The 14,772-nt window shown below is 38.8% G+C and overlaps 1 protein-coding gene across 2 annotated transcripts in view; it reads left to right on the forward strand.

The window, feature by feature from the left end:
• Positions 1 to 14,772, forward strand: part of Ndf (Nucleosome-destabilizing factor) — a 361,893-nt gene that overhangs the window by 338,792 nt on the left and 8,329 nt on the right. Inside the window, exons 9-11 of one of the 2 annotated variants that reach the window (XM_068348298.1) lie at positions 249 to 350; positions 2,734 to 2,896; positions 4,006 to 4,188. In XM_068348298.1, the coding sequence (XP_068204399.1) occupies positions 249 to 350; positions 2,734 to 2,896; positions 4,006 to 4,188 (448 nt within the window). The remainder of the gene's footprint in view (positions 1 to 248; positions 351 to 2,733; positions 2,897 to 4,005; positions 4,189 to 14,772) is intronic. The other variant, XM_068348299.1, reaches the window with a different exon arrangement.

A 14,772-nucleotide genomic window follows, 5' to 3' on the forward strand; every position in this document is an offset into this window, starting at 1 on the left:
GCTCGGAAAAGTTTCCTGATCGCTGATTGGTTAGAATTATCTTGTCCAACCAATCAACGATCAGGAAACTTTTCCGAGCTAAAAGGGCACCGCTGCGAGTCGGGGCAAATATGCCTCGCTAAAAGAAATTGACTATAGTCATGATCTTTTATGGAAAATTATTCTAATGCCATGCGAGGACAAACTTCCTTTTTACAATTCTGATTTTATGACCCAGTGATATTTTTCATTATTTTTTTTTCTTCCAGACTGTTTTTGGCAACTGTGGTGTACTACAGGAAATGTCTGCAGACAAAGGATATGTAGAAATGACCGGCATAGACGCAGAGACGTCTCAGGATATAGCTGAGGTGAGATGTTTTGCAATGCCAGGTGTTATTAGACCATATCACTTAAGTTATGTTTTTATTACACTGTACTGTAGTTGTTTTGTCTGCCCCCATAACTCTTCCAAGGATATCTAGGATCAGGAGGAGATTGAATTGGTAGTTGGAGAATGATAATGGAATAATACTATATTTATTTTTACGTACGGAAATTTCGGACCTGGAATGATTATGAATGTTTTGAGTACCGACGATTCTAAAGAAAGTTCTGAAATAGCTTTTGAAAAGTTGAGAATGGCTTAATGTCATTTTTAATTAGCTGTTTCACAAATTTTACTATTAATCGCTCATGTTGAAATAATTTATGAAAATTGAAATCTTAAGACAACCGAATGTTTTTAATTTATGTTATTTATGAAAATTGAAATTTTAAGTCCACCGAATGTTTTTATTTTGCTTTTTCTTTCATCTTCATAATAATTACCTCCTTAAACGAGAGGTTATGTTTTTGCCCCGGTTTGTCTGTTTGTTTGTTTGTGAATAACTTCATGGCCACAATGTACTCATATAGTGAAAGTTTTAGAGATTAATTGTTATGTTGAGATGTGGAAGCGATTCAATTTTGAAAGTCCTAGGTCAAAGGTCAAGGTCGAGCAAAAGGTTAACCCAATTAACCCTAAGGAAAGGTGGTTCCGAGAAATCAGATGTCCTGGTGGAAGTCTGCACTCTCAGAGTGCTTTTCTAGTTAAAAGTGAACCGCTTAGGCTTCGACATGATGAGAGTTGAATGTGTTATGGAGGTTGAAGCCAGGTGTCACCTTAACACAGCTGATTTTTATAGATTATGTTCATAATATTCAAGTAAATTTTAGCTGATGTAGTTATCTAACCAATTCTAAAGCATAATCAAACGAGTATCATTAGATTCCTTATTCTATCATTATAAATATGAAAGTTAGTTGTAGTTTTGTATTATCATTTAGCTGAAAGCAGCTCAAGCAAGTTTGCAATTAATTGAAATCCTGAAGTACTACGGGATTACTATTATTGTTTTATTTATTTCTTTCTTATCTTCTCAAATATCAATATTATTGCTGTTTTCTTTTCTTATTTTTCGTCTTAAATATCAATGAAGTCTAGTAGCTGGGTTTGGTGAGTGTTTTGTCTAACCTATTTTTCATGGCCATTATGTCAGTTTAGATGGTCAACAGTTTACATTTCTTTTACCTTTCAGTTTGCAGATTTTTCCTAATTTTTTTGGTTTGGGCAATTTTTCAAGATTACGATCCAGTTTGAAAAAAATACTGTTATTTTTTGTCTCTGATTTGGATGAAATTTTCCAAATAATTTTTCGGTTTTCAATGACATAGGTAAATTTATTTTAAAAGCTAACCTATTTCCTTCTGATTATGAATAAACCTTGAATATTTCATACTTCTTTTGCTTTGCTTATTTTTTCAAGTACTCTGCAGTATAGTTAAGGCAAAAAACTAATCTATATATTTTTATTCAATGTCACTTGGGAATTAAAAAAATTTATTTTATAACATTTTCTCCATATGAGATTCAGAGGTTTCTAGTTTCCAGAAGTATTGTCAGAACATGTTGAAATTGATTTTTGAAGGTAAATCACTAGTTTTTGATGTGTGAGGCATTTCATTTTCTCCAACTGGCAATAGATTCTTTGCTTGTTCTCCCATACAACTCTGATATTCTTCCTGTCACTTCTATGACTTATTGTTATTATTTGGTCAAACAGAATGTTGGTCGTAATTCTATGAATTAAAAAAAAAAAGAGTTGTGATTAGCCATTATGCACTTCACAGTTAAGATACTGTGTTAAATGCAATTCCATCATGGTATATTTGTAATTAATGGTAGTGCAGTGTTTGCCTGTAAAAACTCATGATTTGAATAGTTTTATTTTTTTATGTGGTGCTCTTTTCACTATTACATAAGTTTTATAAGTAAAGCCACAGTTGTTATATTACGGTTAACATAACATTTTATCTCTACACTTTTAAGAATTATTTTTAATGGAAGAAAATTAAGTTATTGTACAGTATATGCTGAAAGTTTCTTGCATTAATATAGAATTTACACTTTTTATAAGTGAAATTTTACAGAATTAGGGATCATTTTCAATATGTTATGCAAATAATGTTATCATTGGGTGACACAACTGAATGCTCAAATTCTCCATTGATTGTATTTTAAAATGTCAAGTGTATTTTGAACACTTTGAAAGAATTAACGAATTAAGTTTTCTTCACAATTTTGTTAGGACCAAATTTTTCTTGGTCAGAAAGATTTATCTGTTCTGTATGCTGTATACAATTTCATTGAAGACATTTAGACTATTTTACTAGAGTTCAGCAAGATTCTGATGTTATGAAACAATTTTTCAGGCAATTAATAGCCGTGGAGGACGATATTTGGAAGCTCAGGTGCAGGGAAGCAAAGTTCAGGCAGAAGAGGGAACATTAGTCATCCTGGCAGCTGGTGACCGTAGTTTATTTGACGATTGTCAGAGCTGTTTCCAAGCTATGGGCAAAAATTCATTTTATTTAGGTAAGTACGAGATGTTTGTAGCTCTGAATAGCGGAATATAAGGTTTAAATAGCTAAAAGGGGTCCTAAGTCTGCAAGTATTTTGCTGTATGGGGTTATAGTTGACAGTCTTCCCTGAGATGTACACCATAGATAACAATAAAAGGTTCTTTTCAAAATCAGTTGGGTCCAGGTTGTAAACTATTTGGTCTTTTGAGTTTATGTTCCCTCGGGTCTCGTCTCATATACCCTAATACCCAGAATTGCACTTATAAGAAATATTGAAACAACAATTATTGAAGATGTATTTGTTAAAGTCATTACAGTACATCATCTAATTTAGTAGTTTGTAGATGATCAAAGGTTTTGAATAGGGTGATGTCCGTGACGAAGGCTTTCGGGTGATATAGGCCTCCCCCCCTCTCTTTTTTTTTTTTTTTTTTTTTTTTTTTTTTTTTTTTTTTTTAAGAAAGTAGTACCCTGAACTTTATAGGGTTTTATCCATATATAATTCTTATCTTTCTATGTACTTGTAAATCTAGATTGTTTTTATTTATCAGTTTTTCATATGTTTAGATTAGCCAATTATACCCAGTAGTATGTATTTAGTTTGACTACTTTACTGATTATTATAGTTTTTGAAGTACACTGTCCTTGATTTTATTTAAACTAGTTTGATTATCTGATTTTTTAAGATTTAATATTGCTAGGGTATTAATATAATTTGATCTGGTTTGTCAAAATGAAAACGTATTGAGGGATATATGTGTTTATTTTTTTTTTTATTAAGTTACTTTTTAATGGCTTCTAGGTCTTTGTGACCAATACTGTTTCATGATAAATTTGACACTTACCATTAATGTGATCCCAATCAGATTGTAAAATTTCAAGTTGCATGATATATAAGGGGGAAAATATATTTAAAGAAATATGTTTTTTTAATTTGTATGTGTGTTTGTCAACTCATTCTGAGCTGAATACTATATCATTATTCTTAAAGATTTTGTCACTATTGCATGTGTCATTCATGGTTTATTTATGACATTTTTTTACACTTAGGACATGAATTACTTTGTAGTTGTAGACTGCTATTAAAAAAATCTTTTGCCTTGGCTCACATATATCCTTTAGCAGGTGAGGTCGGCAATGCAAGCAAGATGAACCTTGTACTTCAGGTTATGGCTGGTGTAACCCTTGCTGGATTAGCTGAGGGTATGGCTCTTGCCGACCGTGCAGGCCTACAACAAAAAGATGTGATGGAGATTATGGAGTTAACAGCTTTAGCTTGCCCTCTCATGATAGAGAAGGGAAAAGGTAAGGTGAAATTGATCGTACCCAGATATAGCATCAGGGTTTGTAGCATCTACTATTCACATTTTTCATAAAAGGAATCTTAATGATATCTATTAACTGAAGTCTGGCATTTATTATTTATAAAAAAATAAATAGATTCAAATGTTGGTTAATTTAGAAGACTATTTCAAGTTCTCATGGAGAAGAGTTATAAAATTATAGCACATTATTTTTGCATAACATTTATGATGCAAAAATTGACAGAAATATTTAAAAGTTACGTAATTTGAATTATTGTTGGCAGTTGTATCCATTTCTTGTGATACAGTTTAATTTGCACCTGTTCTTTACCAATCCCACCTATTCATATGTCTTTCCTTCTCCTTCATCCATAGTTCTGTTTACTGTTTACTCTCAATACTTAATTTCGCCTTTGGCATCTATTAGACCAGTTTTTATATACACATCTAAATGGAAATTTCATGGTTTATTTTCCATCCAGAATTTTAGTTATTTATTTTTATAATACAGTAATTTGGATTGATATTTCATTTCCATGAAAATTTGGGGGTATCGGGTTACTTCAGACGTACTCGAGAAGTATCTTGAGTTTTCTGAAACCTTTTATAAAAGTAGGTGTGCTGTTTACAAATTATAATTCCAATCTATCCCCAAGGGGTGAATATTGAGATATGTGGAATTCCTGCTCATGTTTGGGTTATTGGTAGTGAAAAGGTAGATGCTGCTATTCCTACCCGTGTTGGGGTTGTTGGCAATGAAAAGGTAGATGCTGCTAGTCCTACCCGTGTTGGGGTTGTTGGCAATGAAAAGGTAGATGCTGCTATTCCTACCCGTGTTGGGGTTGTTGGCAATGAAAAGGTAGATGCTGCTATTCCTACCCGTGTTGGGGTTGTTGGCAATGAAAAGGTAGATGCTGCTATTCCTACCCGTGTTGGGGTTGTTGGCAATGAAAAGGTAGATGCTGCTATTCCTACCCGTGTTGGGGTTTTTGGTAATGAAAAGGTAGATGCTGCTGCCAAATCAGCAGTAGCTTTACAACAAAAGAATATTAAACTACCTGTTAAAGATTATGTAACCATCATGAAGCATTTCATACTAGAAAATGGCAGACGATCTAAAGTAATGAATCTGATAACATTAAATTAAAACAAATAAAGTCAATTGTTTCTCCATTGGAATCATCAGGACAGAAGGACATGAGATCAGAGGTAATTTTAGCAAGGTTGCGTATTGGTCATATGAAATTAACCCATGGCTTTATAATGTGCACACCTCATGATGCAGTTCCCTAGGGCAGTGATTATGACACTATTTTAAATATTTAACTTAGCCGGTGAATATATAGCTGCAACTCTGTTGCTCGACAGACAAAAAACTGTACAAAAAAAACTCGCCAGCGATCGCTATACAGGTTGCGGGTGTGCCCATCAGCGCCAGCTGTCGGCCAGATACCAAGCTCCATGTAAACAAAGACTCAATTTTCTCTCTGTCGACGTGTCGACAAGACGTACTTTACTCGCTGTTGAAACCTGGAGTTTTTCCCATCATCTTTGGTGAAGTACTATATTCTGGTTTGAGCTTTCGCAGTGCAGGTGTTTTTTCTTCATCTTAAATCTTGAACTCGTTTTGGATAGATTTAATTTTTGATGACAAAGAGAGCATGGACTTTCTTTGACTCTTAAATGGCCGACCCTTCCCTTAGACGGAAGTGTGTTTAGGCTTTTAGTAATTATCTTATCACGTTATAAATTAATTATAGATTTTCCTCTATATATTTTATATCTCTCCGCCTTTATTAGGCCTCTTCGATTAACTTTCCATTTATAATAAACATAAAAAATAAATTTTATTGTTTTGTTTATATGCGACCTTTCCTGAGAGTAGGCGGTCCTAACTTGGAAACCGAAGTTAAACAACGTTGAGCCCTTTGCAATCGTAAATAGCTTTTAAAGAGCTAATGATTTAAAACCTTTTAAATGAATATTTTTAATAAATATTTTATGAAAGAATTTCTTTGAATAGTCTTCGTACTATTTTCAAAGATGAACTAACGTTTAATTTATTTATACTACGCAGTTTGCGCTCTATCGTTACGATAGAGAGAGAGAGTATCACGGTTTCACTTTGCAGAAAGAGTAAATCGATTCTGACGTTTTGTTCATTCTTCTTTCAAAGTTTTAAATTCTATTTTAAAGGAACTTTTTAATTGAAAAACCTTTCAGTTTTTTCCTTTGGTCAAATAACATGTTTTTTTTGACGAAATGTAATTGGGCTCTTCTCTTAGGTGCGAAATCAAGAGAGAAAGAGAGAGAGAGATAGAGACGGAGGGAGAGAGAGGAGAGAAAACGTTCCGTTCAAGCGGGTAACGTTGTTCTCGAGTTACTCTCGTCCCTAGTCTCTGTACGGGGAGAAAGGATAAAACGTTTTTAGTTTTTTATTCTCGTCCCCAGGCTATGTGCGGTGAGAGATTGAAAACGTAGTTTTGAATGAACTAGTGTTTAGTCTCTTCCCCAGCCATTGAATTTTTTATCTTAAAATATGTTTTCTGTTTTTTGCTGGTATTAATGAGCTTGCATTATACGACTGATTTCGCAATTACTACCTTTTGATGAGGGTAGAATTGCGTGCTTCAGGTAGAAATCAGTAAAAGTTTCGATTTCAGTGAAATAAGTGCAAAACAGAAAATCGAAGTGATAAAGTGATATTGCGCAAAGTGTTACAGTGTTGCGTCCGAGGGTTCGTCTGTTCGTGCCTGTCGTTCACCTAGTCCGGGACCTCATACAAGCTCCCAAGCCCAGGGGAGAAGTAATGTCGAACGACTTATGGGTTCGAGAGGCCTTGATCAACGAACAGACGTTTCCCTCTATGGTATCGGGTGTATCTTACTAAGATCTCCCCTACCATAAGGCGAGAGAGACGTTTTTTCTCCTCGTCATCCGAAGGCTTTTCGCATAAGAAACCTGTAACAAGGTTTCGAAGCCCTTAAGCGAAAGTCAGTCCTTTCAGGACAGGTCCAGCGTCCTGGTTACAGCCATTAGGACAGCTCTGACCCTATGCAGTCATCGGAAAACTGCTCGCCGCCTAACAAAAGCGTAACACAGACTCCGAGAATCTTTTTTGTTGGCAAAGTGTTGCGGTCACAGACGTTACCCTCGTCTCTTACCACAACCATTTCCGTTGATCCTTAATGGGTTGTACGGCAAGATGCCTCCCTTATGGAAGACTATTCTGCCGATTAGTCCGTTGAGTCTAGCCGTTTATCTCATCGATATCCTGGCTTTCAGCCAACCTAACGTTCCTTTGTGCTTCCTGTTGACGTTGGCGTAGCTAAGTCACGTCAGTCAGGTTGTTTAGAACCACACTCGATGCGGTCTCGTGTGGATTTTCAGCCACATTTGGACGTTAGGCCACTTGCTGATGCTCCTGTTGACGTTCAGGACGTTCGCTAACAATCGGAGTTGACTTGTTTTGACGCTGTGCGTCAACCTCCGCATTCTAGAGTTGTTTTGACTGCTCAGTCTAGGCAGTCAAAGCAGTCTCGAGTGGACGCTGTGCGTCCTCACGCACCTGTTGTTGTTGACAGTTCAGTTGTTGACAGTTCACAGACTGTCAAGCAGTTACATGACGTTGCGTCCTGGTCCGCTACTAATGCACCAGTGCGTGTGGACTCTGCTTGTAAAGCATTGCCACCACGGTAGGTCTCTCCCTTGCTTGAGACTCAGCTTTTATCGGACAAGGTTCCTGTAGATGAGGAAGTTGCTGTTCCCCCTCCTACTGATATTCCCTTGAGGACTCTGTCAGACGGAGAGGAGCCTAAAGCTGCTTAGCCCTCTATGGACTTTAATTAAATCATGATGATTTTTTTAAGGATCTTTGTCCGGATCTTTTTGTAACTGCTGCTCCTCGTTCGCCTAAACGTCAGAGCTTACACTAGGCCTAGCTACTTCGAAGCCGTTGTTTATAAGCTAGTGCTCTCTCGCTCTCCTAGAGAGCTTTACGTTTGCTAGGCGACTGGTTTATCACCAGGAGGAGTTTGGGGGATACAGCCTTTGCTTTCCCTTCTTTTAAACTGGCTTATAGAGCGAGAGTCTGATATGACACGAGAGAAGTTCTCGGCTTGGGAGTTCATGCCTCTGCCCAGATAGACTTCTCAAATCTCGTAGACTCTCCCTGGCGCCTGGCCAGGAGACGCTCCAAGTTTTTTACAGGTCAACTTCACAGCTGTTTTCGAGCCTTTGAAGTTTTGCTGTACAATTATGTCATGCATAAACAAGGCTTTCAGGGATGGAAAGCGGTACCGCCTCAGTCGCTAACCCCGTCTGTTGCCGCACCTGCTCCCGTAGACCCTAAATGGGCTTTGCTGCAAGACATGCAGTCCAAGCTTGCGTCCTTGATAGAGGACTTTAATGCGGAGAAGGTTGCTGCCGAACCTTCTGGCCAGCAACCTTCCAACCGGTCGGTTGTGCGTCCTGTTGACGCTGAGGTAACCTTCTCGCGTCTACCAGTTGAGGTGGTTCCTCCACCGATGCGACCCAGTGTGGGTTGCCAGCCGCACGTTGACGTTAAGCGACGCTCGGAGGTGGTTGTTGACGTTCAGGACGTTCAACAACCAGCAGAGGTGACTTGTTTTGACGCGGTGCGTCAACCTCAGCAACCCGGTATGGTGTTGACTGCACAACCCAGACGGTCTAGACAGTCTCGGGTGGACGCTGTGCTTCCTCGCGCACCCATGGTTGTTGACAGTTCACAGACTGTGCAGCAGTTCCATGACGTTGCGTCCGGCTCCGTCACGCATGCACCAGTGCGACCGGACTCAGCGAGCCAGACGTTGCCCACTCCGTTGCCGTTTCCTCATCAGTTTTCGGATGAGGAACTATCTGATGAGGACGTTGCTGAACAACAAGACGATCAGCCCCCAGAATAGATCAAGCCCTGCTATCCATCCAGAAGATGCTGAAGAAGGAACGCTGCTCAGTCAGGCTGTGGATGAGTCTGGTGGGGACGCTGTCATCCCTGGAACAGTTTGTATCACTAGGAAGACTACACCTCCGTCCTCTTCAATACCATCTGGCTTTTCACTGAAAAAAGGACAAGACGCTAGAAGCGGTCTCGATCCCGATTTCCGGAAAGATAAAGTCTTGTCTGACTTGGTGGAAGGACAATATCAACCTAAGAGAGGGTCTTCCCCTGGCTGTTCAGACTCCCCACGACGTTCTCTTCTCGGACGCATCGGACTTGGGCTGGGGCGCGACACTGGACGGTCGGGAATGCTCAGGTCTGTGGAACTCGAGTCAGAGGAGCATGCATATCAACTGCAAGAAGCTGTGGCAGTTCATCTGGCCTTGAAAAGCTTCGAGTATCTCCTTCGAGGCAAAGTGGTGGAAGTAAACTCGGACAACACCACGGCCTTGGCGTTCATCTCCAAACAAGGAGGTACCCACTCACTGACGTTGTACGAGATCGCAAGGGACCTGCTCATCTGGTCAAAAGGTCAAGACATCTCCTTAGTAACGAGGTTCATCCAAGGCAACTTGAATGTCATAGCAGATTGTCTCAGTCGGAAAGGGCAAGTAATTCCAACAGAATGGACCCTCCACAAGGATGTGTGCAAGAGACTTTGGGCCACTTGGGGCCAACCAACCATAGATCTCTTTGCAACCTCGCTGACCAAGAGGCTTCCAATCTATTGCTCCCCAGTCCCGGACCCAGCAGCAATACATATAGATGCCTTCCTCCTAGATTGGTCACATCTGGATCTCTACGCATTCCCACCGTTCAAGATTGTCAACAAGGTACTGCAGAAGTTCGCCTCTCACGAAGGGACAAGGTTGACGTTAGTTGCTCCTCTCTGGCCCGCGAGGCGGCGAGAGAATGGTTCACCGAGGTACTTCGATGGCTAGTAGACGTTCCCAGAAGTCTTCCTCTAAGGGTGGACCTTCTACGTCAGCCTCACGTAAAGAAGGTACACCAAAGCCTCCTCGCTCTTCGTCTGACTGCCTTCAGACTATCGAAAGACTCTCGAGAGCTAGAGGCTTTTCGAAGGAGGCAGCCAGTGCGATTGCTAGAGCAAGGAGAGCGTCCACCATTAGAGTCTACCAGTCGAAGTGGGAAGTCTTCCGAGACTGGTGCAAGTCAGTTTCTGTATCCTCGACCAGTACCGCTGTAGCTCAAATAGCTGATTTTCTCTTATACCTGAGAAAAGGACGATCCCTTTCAGCTCCCACTATCAAGGGCTACAGAAGCATGTTGGCATCAGTCTTCCGGCATAGAGGCTTAGATCTTTCCAACAATAAAGATCTTCAAGACCTCCTTAAGTCTTTTGAGACCACCAAGGAGCGACGTTTGGCTACCCCTGGATGGAATTTAGACGTGGTGCTAAGATTCCTCATGTCAGACAGGTTTGAGCCGTTACAATCAGCCTCCCTGAAAGATCTCACTCTAAAGACTCTTTTTCTGGTATGCTTAGCCTCGGCTAAAAGAGTCAGTGAGATTCATGCCTTCAGCAAGAACATCGGATTTTCGTCAGAAAAAGCCACCTGTTCGCTGCAACTTGGTTTTCTAGCCAAAAATGAGCTGTCTTCTCGGCCTTGGCCTAAATCTTTCGATATTCCCAGCTTATCGGAGATCGTAGGCAATGAACTAGAAAGAGTCTTATGCCCTGTTAGAGCTCTTAAGTTCTATTTAAAGCGTACCAAACCTTTACGAGGCCAATCTGAAGCTTTATGGTGTTCAGTTAAGAAACCATCTTTGCCTATGTCAAAGAATGCTTTATCATACTTTATCAGATTGTTAATACGAGAAGCTCATTCACATCTGAGTGAGGAAGACCAAGCTTTGCTTAAGGTGAAGACGCACGAAGTTAGAGCTGTAGCAACTTCCGTGGCCTTTAAGCAAAATAGATCTCTGCGAAGTATAATGGACGCAACCTATTGGAGAAGCAAGTCAGTGTTCGCGTCTTTTTATCTAAAGGATGTCCAGTCTCTTTACGAGAACTGCTACACACTGGGACCATTCGTAGCAGCGAGTGCAGTAGTGGGTGAGGGCTCAACCACTACAATTCCCTAATTCCATATCCTTTTAATCTGTCTCTTGAAATGTTTTTAATGTTGTTTTTATGGGTTGTCCGGAAGGCTAAGAAGCCTTTCGCATCCTGGTTGATTTGGCGGGTGGTCAAAGTCATTTCTTGAGAGCGCCCAGATTAGGGGTTTGATGAGGTCCTGTTGTATGGGTTGCAGCCCTTGATACTTCAGCTCCTAGGGGTCTATCAGCATCCTAAGAGGATCGCGAGGCTCCGTAAGGAAGACGTACTTATAAGGCAGAGTAATCGTACAAGTCGACTTCCTTACCAGGTACCTATTTATTTTGTTTTTGTTATTTTGATAACTTCTAAAATGAAATAAAAACTCATTGCTCATAAAATGTAAACATATTTTACTGGTCTCTACCCACCATCCTGGGTGTGAATCAGCTATATATTCACCGGCTAAGTTAAATATTTAAAAATGATATTTTAATTATAAAATAAATTTTTGAATATACTTACCCGGTGAATATATAAATTAAATGACCCTCCCTTCCTCCCCAATAGAGACGCAGTGGGACGAGGAGAAAATTGAGTCTTTGTTTACATGGAGCTTGGTATCTGGCCGACAGCTGGCGCTGATGGGCACACCCGCAATCTGTATAGCGATCGCTGGCGAGTTTTTTTTGTACAGTTTTTTGTCTGTCGAGCAACAGAGTTGCAGCTATATATTCACCGGGTAAGTATATTCAAAAATTTATTTTATAATTAAAATATCATTTTTAAGTATATAACTATTTTAAGTATATAACCTATGTTTTGTTACTAACGTGTTTAAGAGAGAAAGATATTTATTATTTTGTAAAAAAAAAAAAAAAAGAAAGTTTCGGACATTTTATCGGATTCTGAGGTTCTATATTTTCAAGACTTTAACATTTTCAAGAAGCATAAGTTTTATAGGTGAAAATTTGGTTTTTATTTATCACATATTTACCGTAGTTTCTCATCTTTTTTATTGTTTTTTTTTTAATAGATATATTTATTGTATACTGTACCTAATATTTTCCCCTCCCAAATTTATTAAGGCCATCTCTGTAATAGTCAAGATTGACTCATTGGGCTGGTACAACTCCTCCCTTTTATTAAAAATAATAATTGGCAATTGAAACTTCACGGTATCCTTATTTTGAATTGTGGGAATAAATATAAAGGTGATCAGTCATTGACTTTGAGGAAAGGTAATTTTATTTAGAGAGAGAATTGCTTTAATCTTTTATGTGGATTACACAGACACACACGCTCACCTTTTTTATGAGACTGGGTAAGGCACATTTTTATGCAAAAAGCTTTGAAACTTTTTATTTTAAAGATTTCTATTCATGTACACATATATCCTTGGGTTTTTTTAGACTGTGGACTAGTACTTTTTGAAATCTGTTTAAGAATTACTCTAACATCATGCAGTGATGTTATAGCCTATTGATATTTTAAAGAGGAAGGTTACATCACACTGATTCGAGCACATTTGATACACTTGCACAAATAATACGACTATGCAGGCAAGTCCAAAACAGAAGGATGACCTAGAGGGCGCTCGTGTTAGGTGACGGGGCGTGGTCCAAGTGTGGTTTCTGGGGCCTTTGTTACGGCCCTTCCCTTTGATGAAGGAATTATCTAAATGGAAGACAGCCTGTGAATAGTGGTTTTCACACGCCCCTGATGTATACACGACACCCACGAGGTGCTCGCGCGAGGGTAGTAACCTCTGCATTCCATGCTTATATCTTTCTCTGGTATATTTGGAAGATTAATATCAGAAAAGTGTAAAGAAGGACTCTTTTCACCGGGCGTCACAGGTCTCTCCCCAGAAATAGATTTTTCCTTCGTCAAAATCCCTTTTTAAGGACTGCTCTTTTGATCCCATACATCAAGGCAACCCTACTCTCTACAGGACCTTCCTATAAATTCAAAGACATTCAACGTTTCAAACTGTTTATTGCTTGTTTACTGTCAGGTCCACATTATCAAAGCACTTAGACACAAGAAAGTCTTCAGTTTCCTCTTGAAAGCCTTAATATCTTCAATCTTTCGGGTGTCTAGTGGTAGCTTATTATATAGTCTCGGGGCCGCATATCGAACGGCTGTAGAACCTATAGTGGACATATATCTAGGTTCGAGTAATTTGAAACCATCTGAAATTATTCTCGTGTGAACACGATTTGTTGGCTTCATAATATGTAGCAATTCTCTCAGGACGTCTGATTCTGATAACTTTATAGATTATTGCACATATCTTAAACTCAATTCTTGATTTTAATAGGTAGCCAGGGTAAATCAACTAGTGTAAGAGTGATCCTTTCTCAGGGTGGGACACCTTTTATCAGTCTTGCTCCTCTATTTATGTTTTGTAATTTTTTAAGCTGCACTTCTGGTAAATTATAGTAAATGGAGTTACAGTACTCAATCCTGGTAATAACACAGTTTATCATAAGTTTCTTTAGAGAAAGTTCATCCAGGTACATTTTTTTAAAGCAATAGGAATACAGTATTTGGAAGATGATAGCCAGCAGTTTTTACTACATTATTGATTTGGGCATTGAAAGACAAGTTATAGTCAAGAGATATTCCTAGATCACGAACTTTACTAGGTATCGGGGCAGAGTTGTTATTTATGTTTGTTTAAATATCACCCAAGCTGGCAAGAATTCTGTTTAGAATTTCAGTATTGTCCTCTATATCATTTATGGAGAAGTAAATTTGTGTATCCTCTGCAAATAGTTTGAACTTCACTCCATGCCTTTGTAGTATTTTCGACAGACCGATAGTATAGATACAGAATACGATTGGGCCCAGTACACTTCCCTGAGGTACCCCTCTGTATAATGGTTATATGATGAAAAAGTTTCCAATTTGCACACATTAGTATCTGTCAGCCAAGTAGTCTGTTAGGTATTTAAAAGCTTGATCTTCAATACCGATGGACTGTACTGTAGATCATTTAGTAGCAGTTCATGCACCACTGTATCAAAACAAACACTAAGATAGAGCAATATTAAAATGCCACATTTTTGTTTTCATCCATCATTTCCAGCATATCATTTACAACAGAACAGATAGCCGTCTCCATAAAGGATATTTTTTTACGTGGGTGATGACAGTGCTTCTGAATTAGGGTCTGAGTACCTGCCAGATAGTACAGATGAGGATTACAGTGATAACGATGATAGTTACTTCTATTATATTATTATTATTTTTGCTATTATTATTGTAATTGGCAATCAAAGGGGGTTCTCAAACAGTATGATGGTGTAGGTTGCAGTGCAACAGAGTAGTAGCAAAAGGGTTAAATGAAATCATGAAAAAAATACTTGGCTGTTTGTGACATCTTTTCTTCCTACTACTGTACAGTCATTGAATTTCTGTCAAACCAAGAAAATAGTCTGATCAAGTGTGTGTACTTGTACATAAATGAGCCATGTGGATAATGCCTTGCCTTTGCAATGGTATCTCGGTTCAGTTTCTTGTTTGGCTTATTTTTATAGTAAATACAGTATTCAGTGAAT

The sequence above is a fragment of the Palaemon carinicauda genome, chromosome 24 (genome assembly GCF_036898095.1).
Source record: "Palaemon carinicauda isolate YSFRI2023 chromosome 24, ASM3689809v2, whole genome shotgun sequence".
In the NCBI taxonomy this organism is placed as follows: Eukaryota; Metazoa; Arthropoda; class Malacostraca; order Decapoda; family Palaemonidae; genus Palaemon; species Palaemon carinicauda.